General features: G+C 47.8%; 3 protein-coding genes and 1 long non-coding RNA gene across 5 annotated transcripts in view; 2 read left to right on the forward strand and 2 right to left on the reverse strand.

The window, feature by feature from the left end:
- Positions 1-91: 91 nt before the first annotated feature.
- On the reverse strand, positions 92-1,353 carry LOC115204892 (uncharacterized). Its single transcript, XR_003880510.1, has 4 exons — positions 1,253-1,353; positions 977-1,095; positions 421-589; positions 92-197 (listed from the first exon to the last, which is right to left on the reverse strand). It is a non-coding gene; the product is annotated as an uncharacterized LOC115204892 (long non-coding RNA).
- A 1,514-nt stretch (positions 1,354-2,867) lies between these two features.
- fgl1 (fibrinogen-like 1) lies at positions 2,868-6,349 on the forward strand. The gene is made up of 8 exons (XM_029771617.1): positions 2,868-2,985; positions 3,170-3,400; positions 4,107-4,281; positions 4,395-4,554; positions 4,661-4,758; positions 4,871-4,959; positions 5,640-5,827; positions 6,014-6,349. Exons 2-8 carry the CDS (start codon positions 3,341-3,343, stop codon positions 6,171-6,173), a joined length of 930 nt encoding a protein of 309 aa, XP_029627477.1. The 5' UTR covers positions 2,868-2,985; positions 3,170-3,340; the 3' UTR covers positions 6,174-6,349.
- A 1,547-nt stretch (positions 6,350-7,896) lies between these two features.
- Positions 7,897-22,094, forward strand: part of mtus1a (microtubule associated tumor suppressor 1a) — a 53,325-nt gene continuing 39,127 nt past the window's right edge. Inside the window, exons 1-4 of one of the 2 annotated variants that reach the window (XM_029771620.1) lie at positions 7,897-8,046; positions 16,668-19,137; positions 19,800-20,028; positions 21,658-21,909. In XM_029771620.1, coding sequence (XP_029627480.1) covers positions 16,888-19,137; positions 19,800-20,028; positions 21,658-21,909 — 2,731 coding nt within the window. In that variant the 5' untranslated portion in view covers positions 7,897-8,046; positions 16,668-16,887. The remainder of the gene's footprint in view (positions 8,047-16,667; positions 19,138-19,799; positions 20,029-21,657; positions 21,910-22,094) is intronic. The other variant, XM_029771618.1, reaches the window with a different exon arrangement.
- LOC115205039 (protein PELPK1) lies at positions 8,703-9,902 on the reverse strand. The gene is made up of 3 exons (XM_029770600.1): positions 9,696-9,902; positions 9,227-9,424; positions 8,703-9,143 (listed from the first exon to the last, which is right to left on the reverse strand). Exons 1-3 carry the CDS (start codon positions 9,900-9,902, stop codon positions 8,703-8,705), a joined length of 846 nt encoding a protein of 281 aa, XP_029626460.1.

Genomic DNA, 22,094 nt, shown 5'->3' on the forward strand with positions numbered 1-22,094 from the left:
GACTGCTGGTGAGAATTTGAGAAGATTTCTCTCCAAACCGACTGCTCCTGCTATTTCTATGGAGAGGAAATAACCTGGAGGTTTTCTGGCTCTTCGCTTTGCCACCTAGCTAGTCTGGACATCCAACATGGACATCCGCCAAGCTGACGGCTCTTGGCAGTGTGCTTCTGTCGTCCTTCTCCTCATCCTCAGGAATCCTAGTATTGAGAATCAAAGTGGTTCTATTCTGGAACATTGTCTCCATTCACAACATGTATTTAGTGTGCCAACCCAATCAGAAACCATTCTCCCAACTGAACAGGTACAGGCTTCCACTTCCTCAAATTGAGTATGCTTTTCAATAACAAATCATTATGTAATTTACCATGAAACAAACAGAGGAGGAGCCAGCTCCAAAAACTGTGATTGCAGTAGATTTACCATTGTTTTGGCCCATTCATAGAGTGGCTATCATGTGGCTGTGGAAAGACTGCATCATGAGCTGCCAGCACAGGGGACTTCGGCACAGCCCACTGCTGCCATCTGGTGTTGGACTGGGGAACCGGTAATTCCCCCACAGATGGGTGAGGTGCAGGACATGGGTCAAATCCTGAAAAGATACAAACAGTTACTGATCAATGATGTCTTATAATTAACTATTTATACTTTTCAACACTTTGTTCTTTTTAAGTCATACAAAATCCCCAGCTTGCATTGAAACCTGTAGAGTTAAATATAGACCTTGCCTAAAGGAGGATATGAAAAGGTGTTGATGTCACTCATGTTCAAGGTATTTATGGGGGGAGGCAAGGGAGGTTGAGACTGTTGTTCGTGTAGGAGATCATTCAAAAGCTGCCTCATTCTATCAAATGAAATAATGTTTTCTTGAAGTGGAAAGGCATGCATTTTCACCACTGACCAGTGAACAAGCCCTTGCATTTGGTCACAATACAGTAATGTCATCGCTGTTTATGGTCAAGGCTTTACTGTATCCCACCTTTGGATGTTGTTCTGTTGTCTGGCCAGCTGGGTGCAGTAGTGGTTGAGTTGGTTGATGATAAGGTAGATCTATGTGTGTCCAGGGCTGATGCCATAAGGGCTCAGGTAGAGTACAGACTGGAACACATAGAACATCATCTGGTACAATGTAGGAAGAGAATATCACAATATTACAAACTCCTCCTAGTCCTCATCATAACATTCTAATCACCACCACCCTCTTAACAGAAACCAGTGCTATGAAAGCTCAGTTCTCCTGTAAGAGGTGTCTGACCTGCTGGTTCTGTCCCAGTGAGTGGCAAACCCTTGTACTGTAGTCCAGTTGTCTCTGGAGCTGGTGTATCTGCCTCTGCTGCCTCTGCTGCACACTGGACAGCTCCGACACCCAGTGCACCTTTTCCTGGCCACGACTCCTGACAGCTGACCCCTGGCCCAGAGAGAGGGATGCAGGTTCCCCTCCACAGAGGTGTCACTGGGGAGGGAAGACCAGGCCCGGATACATTGTCTGTGTCCCAAATGGCACCCTATTACCTATATAGCGCACTTTATGGGCCCCTATCGGCCCTGGTCAAAAGAAGTGCACTGTGAAGAGAATAGGGTGCCATTTGGAATGCAGACAATGTCTCCATGTTTTCTACATCAAAACAATGTAAAGTGGAATGGGAAACAGTCAACAGCAACCTTTCTCTGGATCCTCTGGTCCTGTTGGACTGTCTCATTCTGATAGACTCAGAGGACTCTTCACTTAAACTGGAGTCCACTTCCTCCTCCTCAACCCCCATCTCATAGCCATCTTCCTCCAGCTGACACGGCGTGGACCCTCCCCACGTGGCCATCGTCCTGAAAGGGGACATCCCAACATAGAATTCAATGATCACTAGAATGGGGATTGGCATCCTAGCAACATGAAAATCTGCCATCTTGGTCAGGTGAATTTCATTCCAACCTCGTTAACGCAGTCTAACCTGCCATCCATCCACTGGTGCTCTGAAAGCTGCTCCTCCATCCCATGCCTTTTGTAGGAGTCATTCAATCTGTATCTACCCTGACACTCTGCCATTAAAGATTCAGGCCCTGGTCCTCTTCTGGCTCAGGTTCCCTCCCAGGATCTGGTGTCGCTGCACCTCACAGTTAGTCCACAGCTGAAAACAAACAGGGATCAGATCAGTTTGGTATTAGCTCTTAAGTTTTTGGATGTACTGTGCTGTACCTGTGTCTTGAGTGAACTGGCTGAAGCAGCGTGCTCTGTGTGGTTCATCATGGCTTCACTGGAACTAGAGGCTGTAAGGGCTGCGCAGGTCGAATGGGCTGCAGGGAAATCTGTGACTTCCTGGTAACTCGTCACACAGATACCTGGAAAAGTAATGCCACCCGGAATTCACCCTCTAAACATGAGGGATGCTCTATCTATCTTGCTCTCTCACACACACACACGCACGTACGCACACACACACCTCTGGTAGGGAACATGTCCGTGTGAGCTCTTCTAGCTTGGCATTTAAGTCGATCAGGTGCTGTTGCTCATCATTTAACCTCTTCAACTTTCTCTTCTGCTGCCACAGCCTCTCTTCCAATAACTTCTCCCTGGCACTGCAACACAGACACAAGCATTAATTTACCTTCAGTTTGAAACTGTTTGGATCCAGCAAAATGTAGACTACAGAAAGGCACATACTGTACCTTAATCGCTCTTTCTCAGTAGAACATCTTGATTTGTAATCCATTACCTTTTGTTAAAGCTAACTAACAAAGTTAGCTAATAACATTACCAACTGTCACATACTTTGAGGAAGTTGAAACCGTTGTTATGGATACAGAGCCAGTTAAGAATGTTTAAAATCTTTTCACAATGTCATAATATTCTGATCTTTCCCCATTTAGTACAAGCTGTCCTGAATGTCAGCCCACATTTCTAACTTGCTTCACACATATTTCCTCCATTGTTCTGTAATGTCTGTAGCAAATCAGGTATTCACTTCAAAGCCACCCCCCTAAACACAAAAGGCGGTAAGTTACTTTATTAATATTATTATCAAAATATATAAACAAAGACTGAAGTTGATTATCAGTACATACTGTGCCTGTTTGTTTGTAAAAGAAAATAAACAATGTGCCAAAGGGGCTGTCTGGTTCTCATAATGTTAGTTCTTCACTTTGACTCACCCCTGTGTATTGTGATGCTGGACAGAAGATTTAAGAGGACAAGCTCAACTGCTACTGAGAATCCTCACATTCTTGTGAGGCGGCTATGAAGAGACAGCTGTGGAAAGTCTGTTGAAGTCCTTTTCCACTAAAAGACAAAGCAACTGGACCTAAATATCCCCGTTTCAACTGTGATTATTTCAGCATCTCTGCAGGTAAAATGAGAACCTTCAGGTTGTTTTTCATTGGGCTCAACTTCATCATGGACATGTCCCTTTCGGTAAGTTCTCATTACAAGGAACTATGTCTATGGACTACTCTTTCTCATGTTTGGTTGATTTTGATATTGGCCAACTGTAGCCAACTGCAAGGGAACCAAGTTATTTATGCTACTTATACTACTTACTGCTATACTGTGTGTGTGTGTGTATAAACATGTCTGTGTGCATGTGTACATACATACCACACTGAGTGTACAAAACATTAGGAACACCTTCCTAATACTGAATTGCACCCCCCTTTTCCCTCAGAACAGCCTCAATTCGACATGGACTCTACAAGGTGCCGAAAGTGTTCCACAGGGATGCTGGCCCATGTTGACTCCAATACTTCCCACAGATGTGTAAAGTTGGCTAGATGTCTTTTGGGTGGTGGATCATTCTTGATACTCACGGGAAACTGTATATTTGACTCAAACCTGTGCACCTGGCACCAACTACCATACCCTGTTCAAAGACATTAAATATTTTGTCTTGCCCACTCACCCTCTGAATGGCACACATACACAATCCATGTCTCACTTCTGTCAAGGCTTAACAATCCTTCTTTAATCTGCCTCCTCCCCTTCATCTACACTGATTGAAGTGGATTTAACAAGTGACATCAATAAGGGATGATAGCTTTCACCTGGATTCACCTGGTCAGTCTATGACATGGAAAGAGCAGGTGTTCCTAATGTTTTGACCACTCAGTGTATATGTGTGTAGTCTTCAGATGAATGCCAGCAGGAGACAGTGCGGCTGCGGGCCCAGCTGAAGACTCTGGAGGGGCAGGTGATGAAGCAGCAGCAGCAGCTCATCCAGACTCTCAGCAGCCAGAGGACTGAGCAGCTGGCTTTAGACCAGGACACCTTCCATGACCTGGGAGATCATCAGTATAGAGGTCAATAATCCTTCTTTATCCTTTTATTTCTAGTATGATTGCAGAATTCATAGTTTCAAACCAGAACATTTGTGAAGTAAACAACCATAACCTCATCAGTAATCTGTATTCAGACTGTGCCCAGATTTTCAACGCTGGGAACAAAGGCAGTGGGTTCTACACGATCAGACCAATGGCGAGCCCGAGCCTGGTCAGGGTCTACTGTGACATGACTGAAGGGGGCGGATGGACAGTCATCCAGAGACGCTCAGATGGCAGCCAGTCTTTCAACAGGTAAAACACAAATACGACTCAGATGTTATGTAATAATAAGATTACAGTAACATTCTTCTGTATGTGAATGAGTAATGTGTTGTCTTCATATCTAATTTGTATGCAGGCCCTGGAGGGATTATCAGCGGGGGTTTGGTGACCTGCAGTCAGCCAGTGGGGAGTTCTGGTTGGGGAATGACAACTTATATTACCTAACATCACAAGGTAAATGTGAGATCTTACAATGTCTGCAAAGTCAAGACAAACAGTGAGTGAGTGACAGAGAGATGAGGAATTAGAGTTTTGACTAAAGGCTACCATCACCCCTTGGCTTTAGGTGACTACAACCTGAGGATCAACTTAGCTGACTTTGAGGGAGTACAACGCTATGCAGTGTACAAAAACGTCAAAGTTGCAGATGAGAAGGTGTTGTATTCTGTGGTTTTCATTTTTACACCTCTGCTCAACAAGTGTCCATATGGAATGATGACGACGTTGTCTTTGGGTGATGTTTCTATCTGTCCGTGTCAGTGGGTCATGGGGAAGATCTCAATTGCACACTCCTTGTGTCTTTTCTCCTCTCTCTTTGTCTCCTCAAAACCTATTGGATGAGAAAGCCAGAGGTCCCACCCCTCTGACCTTCTCCTCCAATGGGTTTTGAGGAGATGAGGAGAGAGAGAGGACTTGAGGAGGATGCAATTGAGATCTTCCCATGGTCAAGATCAGGGGTTTTCAACTCTTACCTCAAGAGGTCCAGTGCCTGCTGATTTTCTGTTCTACCTGATAATTAATTGCATACACACCCAGGAACAATGACAAAATGCAGTGGAACTGGCTTCATGGTCCAGAGTTGAGTTTGAGGGGTCTAGATGGACAACTCATCAGTTGTTTCCTTTAGGAAAAAGGAAAGGAAATAACAGATCAAAGGTTAAACAAACCAGGAGGAGACACTACCAATATGTCAATTGTATGAAAAACCCAAAATTCTATGATGCAACTCATTCCTCTCTTAGAGTTTTGCTTACCATCCACTTATTACAGTTGAGGAGTTCGTTTTTTGGGGGTGTGCATTGGGCTCACTATATTACCATCATGTTTATCCCCAGGAGTTTTACCAGCTGCAGTTTGGTGAGTTCTCTGGTGACTCTGGTGACTCTCTATCAGGCAGTTACCACCCAGAGGTCCAGTGGTGGGCCAGTCATCAGGGAATGAAGTTCAGCACCTATGACAAAGACAACGACCGCTACGAACGCAACTGTGCCCAGGAGGACAAGGGAGGCTGGTGGTTCAACAGGTTCTTCACCCTCATTCTCTCTGTCAATGGTCTAGGCTACTAAAAGGACTACTTTGGGACATGTCACAAGTTCTCTCTCTAATCTAGTCATTCAAATAATACATCATCTGACATTATGACAAATAAAATACACTTCATGATTCTTTATTTATCCTAATTCTTGCTGTTCTGTTTCGTTTCCACTAGATGTCACTCTGCCAACCTGAATGGCTACTACTACCATGGTGCCTACAGTGCTGTGACAGACAATGGAGTAGTCTGGTACACCTGGCATGGCTGGTGGTACTCCCTCAAGTCTGTAGTCATGAAAATAAGGCCGGCTGCTTTTGAGCCCAATGTTGTCTGATCCTGTGGATACAATCCAATGAATGTAGGCTAAAACCGTGTATTATTTAGTCACATAAGCTACAGTATGCAAGAAGCAGAAGTGTTTGAATTCCTTCCAGCTCACAATTATGTGCTCTTATCATTCTCAATAAGCGCCTTGCTTGCAAATCTGATTAAAGGATTCCTTAAAATGTTTTATTTGTTGTTTTTCTGTCTCACTGTCTATTCAAATTTCCCTAAAAAGAAAAACCTGCAGGGAAAGAAGAATGGACTGTCAACAATGAAAGCCAGACAGACTATTTCAAACACTTTCTAAAAAGAGGAGAGTGCTTAGGCTTGGTGAGTGTTGTGTGTGCAATAATTAGGCATAGCCCTACCGTCCTAAAACGAATACTAACTGAAGGCTATCTCACCTCAGGCCCTGACATCCAGGGCTATGTTTAGTAGGCAGTTAGCATACATTGTCGAATGTTGCAGATAGAAATGCCATGAAATGAAGAATAGAGCCAACTTGATTCCTTAATAGATATAGAACCTGTGATATGGTCTGTGCCTTGTTAGCCTAGTCTACATTTTAGAGAGACATGTTTGTTCTACAGCATATTTCTAACTGAACATTTCAAAACGTTGCGTCCTGCTGAACGCACCCAAGGTGAGCGCGAACTCAAAGAGTGGCTCGGGCAGCCAGCTACGCGCATATTCGGTCCATCTGGGAAAACCATTCGATTTGCCCATATCAACTCAAACATGGTTCATCTTGTGTGATTTTTCTACATACACGCAGCAATTAACACAAGCTAACATTTTTCGTTAATTTAGTTTGCAGTAGGCTCGACTTTTAAAGATTTATGAAAACATATGATAGTCTCGGAACCTCTTTAGAAAAAGCAACGCTTCAAATAAAAATGATGACTAAACTCCACTCCCTCACCATGGACTCCCGAGTTGCGCAGCGGTCTAAGGCACTGCTTCTCAGTGCTGGAGGCGTCACTACAGACCCTGGTTCGATTTCAAGCTTTATCACAACCGGCCATGGTTGGGAGTCCTATAGGGCGATGGCAGCATAATTGACAGCATCGTCCCGGCTTGGCCTTCATTGTAAATAAGAATTTGTTCTTAACTGACTTGCCAAGTTAAATAAATAAAAAATTGTAATTTTTCCAATGGTGGAGTTTGTTTTGCGTGTCTGGGTGCCCCAGGTGGGTGGAGATTACACGTAAAGGTATACTTCGGGATTTTGGCAATGAAGCCCTTTATCTACTTTCCCAGAGTCGGATGTCTCTGCATCCAGTGTAAAGGAAATAAAAGGTCGTTTTGCGAGTCAATGCTAACTAGTATTAGCACAATGATAACGTCTATGGTATCTACTAGCTAGCAGTTACCATAGACTGAAGTCATTGCGCTAGTTAGCAACTTCCTTAAAACTGCACGCAGAGACATAGAAATTGTGTCCACGAGTTCATCTAACACATTGCCAAAATCCTGAAGTATCCCTTTAAGGACCAACACAATGATCTAAAATGCCTAAACTCCACCCACCCGGGGCACCGGGCCCTACTAAACACCCAACCAATCAATCAGGTTTTTTTATTCCCATTGAGATCGGTCACTAAACCCAGGAGGCCATTTTGAAATGTATATATCCCTCCTTGACTTTCTTATTCTGTAAACTAAGAACTTTATCAACTTCCACTTGCAAGCAAGAGTTGCCAAATGTTCTCTTCACTTCAGTTTGCTACTGAAATTCATGCGCCTTGGTTGGAGAACGAGGTAGTGGCAGTGTTCCCTTTGCTAGCCGAGTAAATCGTTTTATCCAATTGAAAGTATACCGGAAGGATGCCCTCGGCAGTACAGCACTAGTCGGTTTGACTAGAAGGTATACAGCTACCGGCGTAAGTGACTTTTTCGTAGCAGGTTGGGTGAGTTTATGCAGCAGGTTTATGCAGCAGGTTAGGAGAATTAGGTTAAGGTTGGCTAAAATGCTCTCCAAACCTGCTACGAAAAGCCTAAGGAGCTATGACCTCATGAGAGGAATGAATTAATAGAAATACACCCAGGGTCTATTCAGGCTGTTTTCTCTGTAATGCTGTCATTCCACTTGGCGTGGCTGTTGTTTGGTGTTGCTCATAAGCTGCTCTTGAGAAACCTGAGCTGATGTTCAGTTCATTAGTTCACTATTAAAACATCCTGTTTCTCTTGGATCCACATTAGGTACTTTGTTGAGATTTTCCATTTTGGGGAATTGGAGGAAATGATTGGAACTGGATCTTCAGTATGCTCATACCCTCATCTATATGGGAAAACTCACTGTAACATGTATTGCTGGCTCCAAACTATTGTTGCATTCTATAATCAAATGTGAAATGCCTACCAAACTAGTATGCATGGCATCTTAGGCTGTGTGTAAATTCTGAGTATTGCCTCTTTGCGCTGACCAGTGCAAGCAAACAGCTTATCAGAGGTTTCTTTATTTACATTACATGTTTACATACATCAGGGTGTCTACTCATAGACTTGTCTCTGTGTGATGCTGGCCTGGCAGCCCCAGTCACACATGGAGGGCCAGGGCAGAGTAGCAGAGTGTGCTGGGTGCCTGGGGGATTAGGATGCAGAGCAGGCTGGGTGCCTGGGGGATTAGGATGCAGAGCAGGCTGGGTGCCTGGGGGATTAGGATGCAGAGCAGGCTGGGTGCCTGGGAGATTAGGATGCAGAGCAGGCTGGGTGCCTGGGGAATTAGGATGTAGAGCAGGCTGGGTGCCTGGGAGATTAGGATGCAGAGCAGGCTGGGTGCCTGGGGGATTAGGATGCAGAGCAGGCTGGGTGCCTGGGGGATTAGGATGCAGAGCAGGCTGGGTGTCTGCGGGATTAGGATGCAGAGCAGGCTGGGTGTCTGCGGGATTAGGATGCAGAGCAGGCTGGGTGTCTGGGGGATTAGGATGCAGAGCAGGCTGGGTGCCTGGGGGATTAGGATGCAGAGCAGGCTGGGTGCCTGGGGGGATTAGGATGCAGAGTAGCAGTGCAGGCTGGGTGCCTGGGGGATTAGGATGCAGAGTAGCAGAGCAGGCTTGGTGCCTGGGGGATTAGGATGCAGAGCAGGCTGGGTGCCTGGGGGATTAGGATGCAGAGCAGGCTGGGTGTCTGGGGGATTAGGATGCAGAGCAGGCTGGGTGTCTGGGGGATTAGGATGCAGGGCAGGCTGGGTGTCTGCGGGATTAGGATGCAGAGCAGGCTGGGTGTCTGGGGGATTAGGATGCAGAGCAGGCTGGGTGTCTGGGGGATTAGGATGCAGAGTAGCAGAGCAGGCTGGGTGTCTGGGGGATTAGGATGTAGAGCAGCAAAGCAGGCTGGGTGCCTGGGGGATTAGGATGCAGAGCAGGCTGGGTGTCTGGGGGATTAGGATGCAGAGCAGGCTGGGTGTCTGGGGGATTAGGATGTAGAGCAGCAGAGCAGGCTGGGTGTCTGGGGGATTAGGATGTAGAGCAGCAGAGCAGGCTGGGTGTCTGGGGGATTAGGATGTAGAGCAGCAGAGCAGGCTGGGTGCCTGGGGGATTAGGATGCAGAGCAGGCTGGGTGCCTGGGGGATTAGGATGCAGAGCAGGCTGGGTGCCTGGGGGATTAGGATGCAGAGCAGGCTGGGTGCCTGGGGGATTAGGATGCAGAGCAGGCTGGGTGCCTGGGGGATTAGGATGCAGAGCAGGCTGGGTGCCTGGGGCATTAGGATGCAGAGCAGGCTGGGTGCCTGGGGCATTAGGATGCAGAGCAGGCTGTGTGCCTGGGGGATTAGGATGCAGATTTCCTGATTTACAGGAAATCTATCCTATGCCACTGTCTTGTAGTTTCCGACACTGCATGCATGGGGCACAATGAAGCACATTCACTGGTTAGCCTAGCTAGTTGTTATGTTTCACGAAGACAAAGCTTGTGTGTTCCATCTTCAGTTCTATCTGCTCACAAGGGTTGGTCACACTGAGAGCTGAAGATAATGGGGCATTAACTTTGGAATCATTATTTTAGTATTTTTCTTCCCAGACCAATTTTCCAGGAAGTATCAGATGTATATCAGATGTTTTTAGAGGTCCTATGACTGAGTCCGTGGGATAGTGTTTCATACCCTGCTATTTCAGATTGTAACAAGGACCTGCTAAATGACGTTTCAGCCATGCTCTCCTAAGTGTGTGGCAGACTGTGGAGGAGTCTGGGAGCTGGACTGGTGCTGTGTTGGAAACCAGCCTCCCAGGGCTCACAGCTACAAACTTAGAAGCTCAGGTACACCCTCCTCTCTCAACGTCTGCAGGCTGATGTTGGGAACTAATTACAGGCTAAGTTGTTACATAATAGAACTTTACAACAAAAATACTAAACTGTCCCCTGGGACATTATTGTATGTAACTCCAGGTAAGCATATTTTGTAATCCCTTTTGGAAATGGTTTGGGATGGGAGCTCTTCCAGTGCTGGTGGCTCGGGTTGCTTGCCGAGATTATGGTTCCTCAGGCCATGTGTAAGGACCTTTATGGATTAAGCAGAAATAGCGCTGGTCAGTAGGGTTCAGGCCTAGGCCCTATGTTGTAATGGCAGGCATAGTCAACTGTAGGGCTCTTAAACCAGCAGGTCATGCACTCTGAGATGACATTGCCAGTGTTTACTAGGCCTAGGGGTATGATGAAGGCCCAGGGGAACAGTCCTCTATCACTCTAGGCCTGGACTGACAGCACTGCATATTTGTGCTGTTTTGCTCAAACTAACATATGTTAATTCAATGTACGGTAATAGTTTATTGTGAGTATTTGTATGTAGGAATGGTCTGGCTCATCCCACTCCCACACCCCTTTTCATTTCTCCCCCATTTGCCAAAAAGCTGTCTGATCCATTCCCTCATGAAAGAGACACTTTGGCTGCTTAGCAACAGTGAATGCTGATTTGGACTGCCGGGCCTGGCCACCCCCTGTAATGGGCTCGGCAGGGGTAATATAACAAGTTGCCCCCCCCCCCCCCCCCCGTAAACTTAGTAGTGGCGCACCACATGAGCTGGACCTTGAGTTGTTTTCTGCCGCATGCACAGGCACGTTGTACTGTCTGTGTACTGTCTGTGTACTGTCTGTGTACTGTCTGTGTACTGTCCAGGGGCCTGACTGACAGAGGCTGCTACTGCTGCACTGTTGGACTAAGTCACATTCCTACAGGGAGGAGGGGGGATAAAACCAGACTATTCTGCTTGCTGCGCAGAGAAGAAGTCCCTCTCTTTCGCTGTGTGTTACTGATGCACGGCTGAGTTTGAGCGCCGGAGGGGGTGTGTCCTGTTTGTGTAAAGGGAGCTGTCATCCCAGCAGTGTTAATGCTAGTGCTAGCCACAGGAGGCGTACACAAGGCTACTGGTTGGTTTTAGTGCTGTGGGAAGCACTAATGGGATTGTCTCAGAGAGGGACCTGGGTAAGCTGAGAGATCTGTGGCTTGATACGGATACACAACAACACCAACTGACTGGTAAGGCTGCTTTTTCTCATCAATGATTTTGTTAATGAATGCGTCTCAGAGGAGTGTACTGTATTTGTCAGTAGATTGCATATCAATGGATGATCATGATGTGCTCCATCTTGTATAGTATTAAACAAATCATTTCACTTCCTCTAAGTTGTTTATTTTCCTTATTAGTGGACAGCTACAAATGCAAGTTTTAGTTTTTGACATTAAGTGTTGCTGTCGTGCATAGTGTTTCTTTCCTATATCTGGTTTTGTGCCATATTTCACCCAGGTCTAGTGGTTGTATTATTCCATAAACATAGTTGAGCCATGGTTAATATCAGGTTGGTCTGCTGTTGTACTTTACATAAAACACTAGCACTAAGACCAAGCCAAAGTTTCCCACTCTTTAAATCCCTGGAGTGAATGATTACCGGTATAAAAGCAATCTCCCAAATGAGAACGCTTGCCAAGGTCCAATGTACAGATTTTTATATCCCTCCTGCATTAGATCAGGGAGTCTTGCTGTACGTCTTTTAAGTGGCTGGTGTTGGCTTGAGAAGTCTGGAAATGACTAAGCGCTGTATTCTGCCTGTTCCCTAGGAAACCTTTCATTCCGTCACAGAGAGGTGTGTTGTTGCTCAGCCTTAATAGCAAACATTGCATTCAGTTCTGGACTATTGAACCCTATCAATGAAAAGGCCTTGATTAATAAAATAATTTCCTATGACAAAATTTGAGAAATGACAGTTAAATCTACAATAAATTGTGCATGACAAAGCAAGCCACAGGTGCAGATAACTGTCAGTAACTAAAGTGGGTGGTGATCAATGAATCAGATATCAAACCGTGTTTGATATATTGACAATATGAGCTGAGCATACAACCTAAGCATTTCAGAGGAATGCCTGTGACTTTCCAATGCCACTGTATTGTAATTGTATTCTCTCCTTGTTCAGATCTGTCTCAGTCAGGAGACAAGACTCTTTAGTGAGGAAAATTACAATACTTGTTCTCAACTGGAATTTGACATCAAGGTTTTTTTCCCCACTTTGCAATTCCTGCAATTGTGTGCCAGTAACTTTTGAAGCACAACGTATGATTCCATTTAATTATGGTTTGTTTCTTGGCGAAATCAAAATATTTAGCCGGTATCACTGATAATGAATATCTTGGTGGTTATAGGGTTTTTTGTGAGAAGGTCCTGAACCCCACACAAGCCACTATGCCAACATTACCAATACGTCCCAAACGGCACCCTATATAGTGCACTACTTTTGACCAGAGTCCTATGGGCCATTGTAAAAAGTAGTGCACTATAAAGGGAATAGGTTGCCATTTGGGATGTAGTCAGTCTTCCTTGGTAGAAAGGTGGCTGTGTGATTACAATGATCAGCATGTTAGTCATGGCTTCTCCATGACAGAAACCACTGATGTAATTGTAGTCAAGCTTTATGATTTAGTTACAGAAAGGAAGCATCCCAGCCTCCAGATATAACTCTGGAGCTATCTGGCATCTACTCCAGGTCTCTATTATCCCCCCGCCCCTCTACTCCAGGTCTCTATTATCCCCCCGCCCCTCTACTCCAGGTCTCTATTATCCCCCCGCCCCTCTACTCCAGGTCTCTAATATCCCCCCGCCCCTCTACTCCAGGTCTCTATTATCCCCCCGCCCCTCTACTCCAGGTCTCTATTATCCCCCCGCCCCTCTACTCCAGGTCTCTATTATCCCCCCGCCCCTCTACTCCAGGTCTCTATTATCCCCCCGCCCCTCTACTCCAGGTGTCTATGCCCCAGCCCCTCTACTCCAGGTGTCTATTATCCCCCTGCCCCTCTCTATTATCACCCCCCGCCCCTCTACTCCAGGTCTCTATTATCCCCCCCACCCCTCTACTCCAGGTGTCTATTATCTCCCCGCCCCTCTACTCCAGGTCTCTATTATCCCCCCGCCGCCCCTCTACTCCAGGTGTCTATTATCCCGCCGCCGCCCCTCTACTCCAGGTGTCTATTATCCCCCCCGCCGCCCCTCTACGCCAGGTGTCTATTATCCCCCCGCCGCCCCTCTACTCCAGGTCTCTATTATCCCCCACCCCTCTACTCCAGGTGTCTATTATCTCCCCGCCCCTCTACTCCAGGTCTCTATTATCCCCCCGCCGCCCCTCTACTCCAGGTGTCTATTATCCCCCCGCCGCCCCTCTACTCCAGGTGTCTATTATCCCCCCGCCGCCCCTCTACTCCAGGTGTCTATTATCCCCCCGCCGCCCCTCTACTCCAGGTGTCTATTATCCCCCCGCCGCCCCTCTACTCCAGGTGTCTATTATCCCCCCGCCGCCCCTCTACGCCAGGTGTCTATTACCCTCATCTACTCCGGGTGTCTATTATATTCCCCCCCAAATCTACTCCGGGTGTCTATTATATTCCCCCCCAAATCTACTCCGGGTGTCTATTATATTCCCCCCCAAATCTACTCCGGGTGTCTTATCTCCCCCCCAAATCTACTCCGGGTGTCTTATCTCCCCCCCATCAACTCCGGGTGTCTTATCTCCCCCCCATCGACTCCGGGTGTCTTATCTCCCCCCCATCGACTCCGGGTGTCTTATCTCCCCCCCATCGACTCCGGGTGTCTTATCTCCCCCCCATCGACTCCGGGTGTCTTATCTCCCCCCCATCGACTCCGGGTGTCTTATTCCCCCCCATCGACTCCGGGTGTCTTATTCCCCCCCATCGACTCCGGGTGTCTTATTCCCCCCCATCGACTCCGGGTGTCTTATTCCCCCCCATCGACTCCGGGTGTCTTATTCCCCCCCATCGACTCCGGGTGTCTTATTCCCCCCCATCGACTCCGGGTGTCTTATTCCCCCCCATCGACTCCGGGTGTCTTATTCCCCCCCATCGGCTCCGGGTGTCTTATTCCCCCCCATCGGCTCCGGGTGTCTTATCTCCCCCCCATCTGCTCCGGGTGTCTTATCTCCCCCCCCATCTGCTCCGGGTGTCTTATCTCCCCCCCATCTGCTCCGGGTGTCTTATCTCCCCCCCATCTGCTCCGGGTGTCTTATCTCCCCCCCATCTGCTCCGGGTGTCTTATCTCCCCCCATCTGCTCCGGGTGTCTTATCTCCCCCCCATCTGCTCCGGGTGTCTATTAATCTCCCCCCCATCTGCTCCGGGTGTCTATTAATCTCCCCCCCATCTGCTCCGGGTGTCTATTAATCTCCCCCGCAATCTACTCCGGGTGTCTGTTATCCCCCCCATCTACTCCGAGGGCCTTTGACAACCAAAGAACACCAGATGCTGTACATTTACTGGTGCCACAGAGAATTATAATGAATTATACCAGAAGTTTATTCTCCCCTTTTCTAGATGTTCCTCCTGGGAAAGTAGCTTGGCCTTGCTTCCCCTTCCTCCTCCCTCCATCCCTTCCCTCTCTTATTGAACTTGACAGGAGTGCCGCAGCACAACTTTTTTTCCAACAATCCAGATTTATGTTGAAATCCCCTGTCCCCAAGGATATCACTGTGATTGTGGATAGTGTCCCAAATGGTACCCTATTGCCTTAATAGTGCACTACTTTTGACAAGGGCACGTACAGTAGGGTTCTGGTCAAAAGCAGTCCATTATGTAGGGAATAGGCTGCCATTTGGGACACACCCTTTGATTGTAACTGGAGCAGACTGTGAACTACTGCACAAAGCAGCCTTTTTTACTACTTGTAAATGTCCAAAGTCTTGCTTTTATTTATTGTCCTTGGGTCAGGAACTTTAGTGTTGGTGAATTGATATGTTCCTGGGCGGGCAGTACCACTACGAAGGGGCTAGGACTGGAGGCTTACCAGTCCAGTGAGCTAAAACAAACACAACAGGCCTGTTTAGATTGACGTTTAATGGTCATGGTGTCAAACCCATCTGAGCTGGTTTCCCAACATCAACCCCAGCATGGGTCCTCATTAGGATTGTGACTGCTCATGCATCATTCCCCACTGGCCACCTGGCTCTCACGCTTCAGGGCATCGGGGGGGTTGTTATAACCCTAATGTGGACCCATGCTGGGGTCTATTAGTTATTTTGGTAAAAGGGTAATGTTATACTATGGTAATAACATGGAATGTCACTGCCATGATGTCCAGGGTCAGCGTTACCGGCGACACTTCAGACAGTCGATGTCCAGGGTCAGCGTTACCGGCGACACTTCAGACAGTCGATGTCCAGGGTCAGCGTTACCGGCGACACTTCAGACAGTCGATGTCCAGAGTCAGCGTTACCGGCGACACTTCAGACAGTCGATGTCCAGGGTCAGCGTTACCGGCGACACTTCAGACAGTCGATGTCCAGGGTCAGCGTTACCGGCGACACTTCAGACAGTTGGGCTATACGCTTACATTTTTTATGTCTGTTTCTGAAGTCATTAACAATTCAGTCGAGTATCAGAGTACAGATAACTGTACAGTATTACTTTTAATGCAATACACTGGATTTAACTGTACCGTATTACCTCTCCAGCAATTCACTGGATGTAACTGTACAGTATTACCTCTCCAGCAATACACTGGATGTAACTGTACAGTATTACCTCTCCAGCAATACACTGGATGTAACTGTACAGTATTACCTCTCCAGCAATACACTGGATTGGCTAGGAAACATGTGGACCAACACAACCAGTGGTTGAATAATGACAGTTTCCCCTGATGAGAATGAGCTTTTTTCCTGCTTGTATTGAACTATGAGGATGGGTGTGCTATGTTCATGTCAGGCTTATAGTCCTGTAAAGTAAAGCCTTTTAACAATGCCACTTCTATCTGTCACCAATGTGTGGTGTTTAGTCCAGGGATATCGGTTTTCTTTTAATGTTTTCAGAGCCGTCAGCCCAAAAATGTCATCTGATGGCATTTGACGACATCTGTGTAATTTTTACAGAGATCAGACCATTACACAAGTACAGAGAATATTAGGTTTATGCAAAGTTCAATTTGTTTGGTGTATTTTATCACATAGTCCTGTAGGATATTCCTCTTTGACTCCATAAGCCATCTCACCATTTTATCCCTTTTACTTGTACAGATCTGTTCCTGATGGTGATTCTCCTGGAGCAACTGTGCAGGCATAGTTGTAGCTATATGCCATATTTCAAAAAGTTGCTGCCCAATCAAGTCATTTGAATCCCATGGAAGTAAATGGCTATTCGTTTTGAGGTGCTTTGAAAACTCAACTTGATATAAATCATTGGGTATGCAGTAAACTCAAACACAGCTGTGCTGAAACATAACAAAAGCCTGCCAACATGTCCAATGTGAAGACAAAGTGTAGACCCTCGCAGCTGGCCCTCTCCTCAGGGCCAGGGGACCGTAACGGTAACACAGTGGCCTGTCTCGGGACCTCCTCCTTGGACTCTCTGAGGAGCCTGAGTGATGGAGACTCCTCCAGTGCCCCTGACGTGGACATGGAGTGTTGCCTGATTGATGGCTCCCCGTCCCCGGCCAACCACCACACAGACCACCTAAGAAATGTACCCCTCAATAGCACATTCACAACTAACACACCCATAAACGGTAACCTCAAACTCGGCTCACCTCCAGAGAATAGCACCTGCACTGTCCTCTCACCTGCAGTGACTGTACCTGGTGAAGGGGACATGTTGGAACCTGTCCAAACATCTGTCTCCAGCTGTGTGAACACCAGCCTGGACAACTGGAATGGGAATATCCCTCTGGTGATCAACAGCCTGCAGGGGCACCATGGTGACAACCAGAGTGACTGGAGGAGAACGACATCGTCTGGTGACAGGAGTGTTGCTGCCTCTCCTGAATTGGCCTCTCCTGAGGGGGAAGAGAGCTCCAGCTCTGTGTCGCTCCGTGGCTCCAGTGAGAACAACTGCTCCCTCGGCTCAGGGGAGATGGTGATGAGGTGGAACAGCTTCTGTCTGGAGGAGGCTGACACTCTCACTGTGTCTCTGTCTCTGGTGGAGCTGTCCACCAGTTCCTCTGTCCATAGCTCCCCTGCCCTGCCTGCTGACCTGGGCCGTGGCCTGCTGTCAATGTCCACCACCACCCTGCCTGACGTCTGTGACGGCCTCCTGGAGAACAGACCCACTGACACCCTCAAAGTAAAGGACAACCCAGGCCCTCAGTGCTGGGGCATGACCTTTATCCAGTCAGACAACCAGGATCTCCCCCCTGAGGGTGACGGCCTTGCACCGTCTCGGTCTCCTGTGGATGTGGATCCCTGTGAGGCAGAGGGTGTATACCAGGCCACCTTTCTGTGTGAGCAAACCCCATCTGCTTCATGTGGAGGTGCTTCCCCAGCCCCCAGCAGGCAGGCCAGCTCGGATGCCTATTTCAGTGGAGGATCCACCGAGGGCAGGACCTTCGTGCTGCCAGCCTCAGAGGAGCTGGACCTTGACGGCCGTGCCCAGACCTCCACACCAGTGCAGTGTGCTGGGAACAAACCCCTGGACTTGCCCTCCCTAACGGAGTCCCCCTGCACTGGGGAACAAAGTCACGCTGGTAGCCCTGTGGTCCAGGCGGCTAAAGACCAGCGAGGGGCGGCCCCAAGGCTCGCATCCCCAAAACACAGTTTGGTCGCCAGGCTTCCCCCATCATCAGCTAACAGAATTAGCAAAGCAGAAATCAAAAAGTTTCCCAAGCCGGATTTCAGCAGAGTGAGACCCAAGATCATGTCGAGACCAGCTCATCCATTGACATTGGGAAGCCCTGCACCCACAAAGAATAAGCCAGGGAAACCAGTCAACCAGCCCTGTCGTAAACCATCTCAAGTGAACAGGAACACTCCAATGAGAAACACTCCTAGTAAACAAGCCACAGTGGAAGATGGCCGCCCGAGGGCTGCTGTGGCCGAGAATGCAGTGCCTGATTTCCTGGGAATGACATTTATCCAGGCAGATGACCAAGACCTCTCTTCGGCTGCTGGGTCTCACATTGGTCCACTTGCTCTTAGTTTGACTGAGGAGGCAGAGTGTCGAGCATCCCTGTGTGATTCTGTCTCTGCTGCATTTGATAATGTCCCACCTGTACCCAGCCATCAGGCCACTAGTCAGGTCAGCTCAGAGACCGAGCATGTGGCTTCTAACTGTGGAGGAGGACCCGCTCCAGTGCTGCCTGGAAACCAGACCTGTTTCCCATCTCCCACAGAGTCACCCTCCACAGAACAGCGAGCTGACCCTGCACCAGCCCTGGCCAGTACTGGCAAGGCTGGCAACAAGGAGGAAGTGCCACAGTGGAAGAGACCTGTCTCTTCAGCCTCCTCACCATCCAATCAGGCACCAGTGTCAGCACGGCGGTCCCGCTGCTGGTCTGAGAGTTCCTCCACTACATCTACACCACACAGGGAGTCCAGCGCCTCCCCTAGCGGCTCAGCTAGCTTCATCATCCCCAAGGCGTACGTCCACCTGGGACAGAGCCAGGCCAGACCAGCCAGCCATAACCGTACTGGCAGTGCCCACAACAAACCGCCTGAGACCAGGAAGGAAGCAGAAGAGCGAAGCAGCAAGGAGATGATGAAAAGCTGCCTAGTGGTAAGTAAATGCAAATTACTTGTGCCCTATACATAACGTAGAATAAATCCTTTTGCCCTGTTTAATCAAATCCATGTATGATGACGTGCAGGAAATATACTATTCATTAGAATATAATCCACTGCTTTGTTTAATCTTCCTACATTGTAGATGAATGGGACTTGTAAAGGTCCATGTGATCGTTTTGAAAGTGATTGTTTTTCTTCGTTAGGCAGATCTGGGATATTATTATTATTATTATTATTAAGTAGATCACAGACATCCAGGTTTTCCAAGGCTTCATTATGACGAGTTTCCATCTAAAAAGGCAGGCTTTTTACATGGAAATCTAGTACTTTAAATCTCTGTTTTAATTATCCCTCGGAGAGAAGAGGCAAGACTGCTGCTCAGCTCGAGTCTTGAAAACACACGCCATGTGCTCGGTGAGTGTTTTTAGAGGGGGAAAAACGAGGAGCGAGAGAGGTGGCCGGGACTGGCCTGAATCCCAGGGGGTAAAGTACACTAGCAACTTGGTTCTGTTGCCTGCGACGTGTTTGTGTTAGTTCCCAGTGAAATGGGTCTCTCTGTTTGTCCCCACGGTGTACTAGACTGTGAGGAGCGGGAACGCACTGTCTGGGTCTGTTGAGTGGGACTCTGGGAGTGACGGGTTTCTCTTGTTGCAGCCGGCCTCGTTTAAGACTGCAGTGGGAGCAACGGCAGCAGTAGGAGCTGCCTGTGACAGGATTAAGAGTAGACTTGGAGCACGGCCATCCCTCAACAGAGCCAGAGGAGCCCCAGCCTCAGCCCCTCAGGCTCTCCCTCCAGTATCTAGGCAGAGGCAGGGAAGAGATGTCTGCAGCAGTGCCTCCGGCGGGATGTGTTCGCCTCGGGCCAAACAGAGCACCACAGCAGGTAAGAGCATTCTCCAACAGACAGAGTTAAGTTCACGTTACAATACGTGTAAAACCATTGCTGCTCTGTGAGAGTTCTGTAAGACTAGATTGACACTGAGCTTTTGCGGTAGTGTTTGATCTCTCTCACACAGAGTAAAAGTGACATCTCATCCAGGGGATAGTGTAAACATTGGCTGTGGTACAGAGTGAATACCTTTTTTTTTTAATAATCCAGACTGCCTGCCTTTGAATAAGCACTGGCCTAATGATTTCCTAGGCATTTCCTCTGTAATGTAAACAGTGAGCTATCCTGTTATCGTTTAGTCAGGTCTGTATGTCTAGCAGTGTGTTTAAGCACCAGAGGACTGACCTGCTGAGTAGTGTTGTGGATTTGCGTGGTGGTTTATGTAACTGATGCTTTACCCTAGAAGTCTAGTGTTCTGCAGCTGCTCAGTGTTTCTGTTGTATGGACTCCGCTTGTACAGGTGATTCCATTATGTGTTTTAAGTGATCAGAGTTTCACTAGTGATACATCTGATTCAAAGGTGTCATCCTGGTGTCCCTCACATCATGTACTCATCGGTCTCATTGCCCAACACGTCCAGCCTAGCATCGCTACCTGGCCTTTAGTTTAGGAGAGATGAGGATTCTAAATCCCCTCATTATTTGTGATACAGTGGCTGACTTTACTGCAACTGTAAAGGGTCTTGTTCAATCTTCAACAGACTCCTCTGAATGGTCATGCTTCAGTGGTTGTCAGCCAGGTTTCAGTACACAATCTCACCATGAGAGGGCAACCTTTCCTGTTGCTGATGACCAGAGCTTGTGCCGTGACTTCACAGGAAAAACATGGATACAGATGTCACGTAGCTCCCCTGCTCAGCCCAGGACCCCATCACTTTAGCTCTACCGCTCCTATGAGCAGCATGAAGGGAGAGGGTAGAGACAGTCCCAGGGAAAGAGGAGAGAGGTGGGATTGTCCCTCTGGTGGGAAGCCAGCTGTGCTACTAGAACAAGCAGAGGAAGGAATGGGAGGTTTTTAAAGCTCAGCGCTGCTGTGAAAGCCACAGAACACAATGTCTGTGAAACCAACTCCCTTACAGGAACCTAGTAGATCTCTAGTGGTGTTTCAGGCTCTGCTCTGTATGTGGTGAAGGGACACCTGGTGCTGTTTATGGTGCAGAAAAATGAGTAACCATGAGGATAGGTGCCACACAATTTGTCTCTCAGCTTTGTGGTTGTATTTGAAAACAGTCATTCATGTAACCTGCTTATGTAACTCCATCAGAGGGGTATTGGGTGGTGTAACAGGCCTGATGTGGAGCTAGGCCAAGCCTGTCTGTCTGCTATACAACCTGCTTAGGGCAATTATTATATTTCCACCAGTGCTCTGATCTGGCATGAACAAAAGTCAGCTCACCATTTGCCTTGACCATGGCTCATAACAGCTGATCTCTGACCAGTTACCAGATGGCCTACTGAACACAAGGACTTGGGCACTTTGAGTTCAGTTGAAATGTTGTTTGTGTATTGTGGTGCAGCCTAATGAAAACATGTTGGAGCAGAATATGCGGTTACTCTCTGCAGGATTTCTTTATTTACACTTCTGCCTCTGATTTCTGTCTCAATGCTGTTATCTGTCATATAGGTCATCAGAGGTCCCAGACAACAGAGGGACTGCCTGTTGGAACCTCCTCAGCCAACGGCAGCACTAAGCCCCCAGTGACTGGTTCCAGACTCCCCCAGGCCTCTGGTCTTACCCTGGCTGTGAGCTCCAGCCAGCCCTCTACGGCTGTCTCCTCCTCCAGACTGCCCTACAAGTCCCAGGGTGTCCCCAAGAGCATCCCTTCCAAGGCCAGTGTACACAATGAGCACAGTGGCAGCACAGGAAATGCACAAGGTGAGAAGCTCAACTAGGGAAATCATACTCTGATATTGTTTTGTTCTAGTTGAATAAAAATAACTATTTTTAAAGCCTTATTTTACGAGGTCAATTGACTGAACACATTCTTGTTCACAGCAAGAATCTGGGAAAGAGTCTTTATCAAGGTTTTTGCTCTCCAGGGTCCGTCTGGTTCTGTCAGG

The sequence above is a fragment of the Salmo trutta genome, chromosome 13 (genome assembly GCF_901001165.1).
Source record: "Salmo trutta chromosome 13, fSalTru1.1, whole genome shotgun sequence".
NCBI classification, from domain to species: domain Eukaryota; kingdom Metazoa; phylum Chordata; class Actinopteri; order Salmoniformes; family Salmonidae; genus Salmo; species Salmo trutta.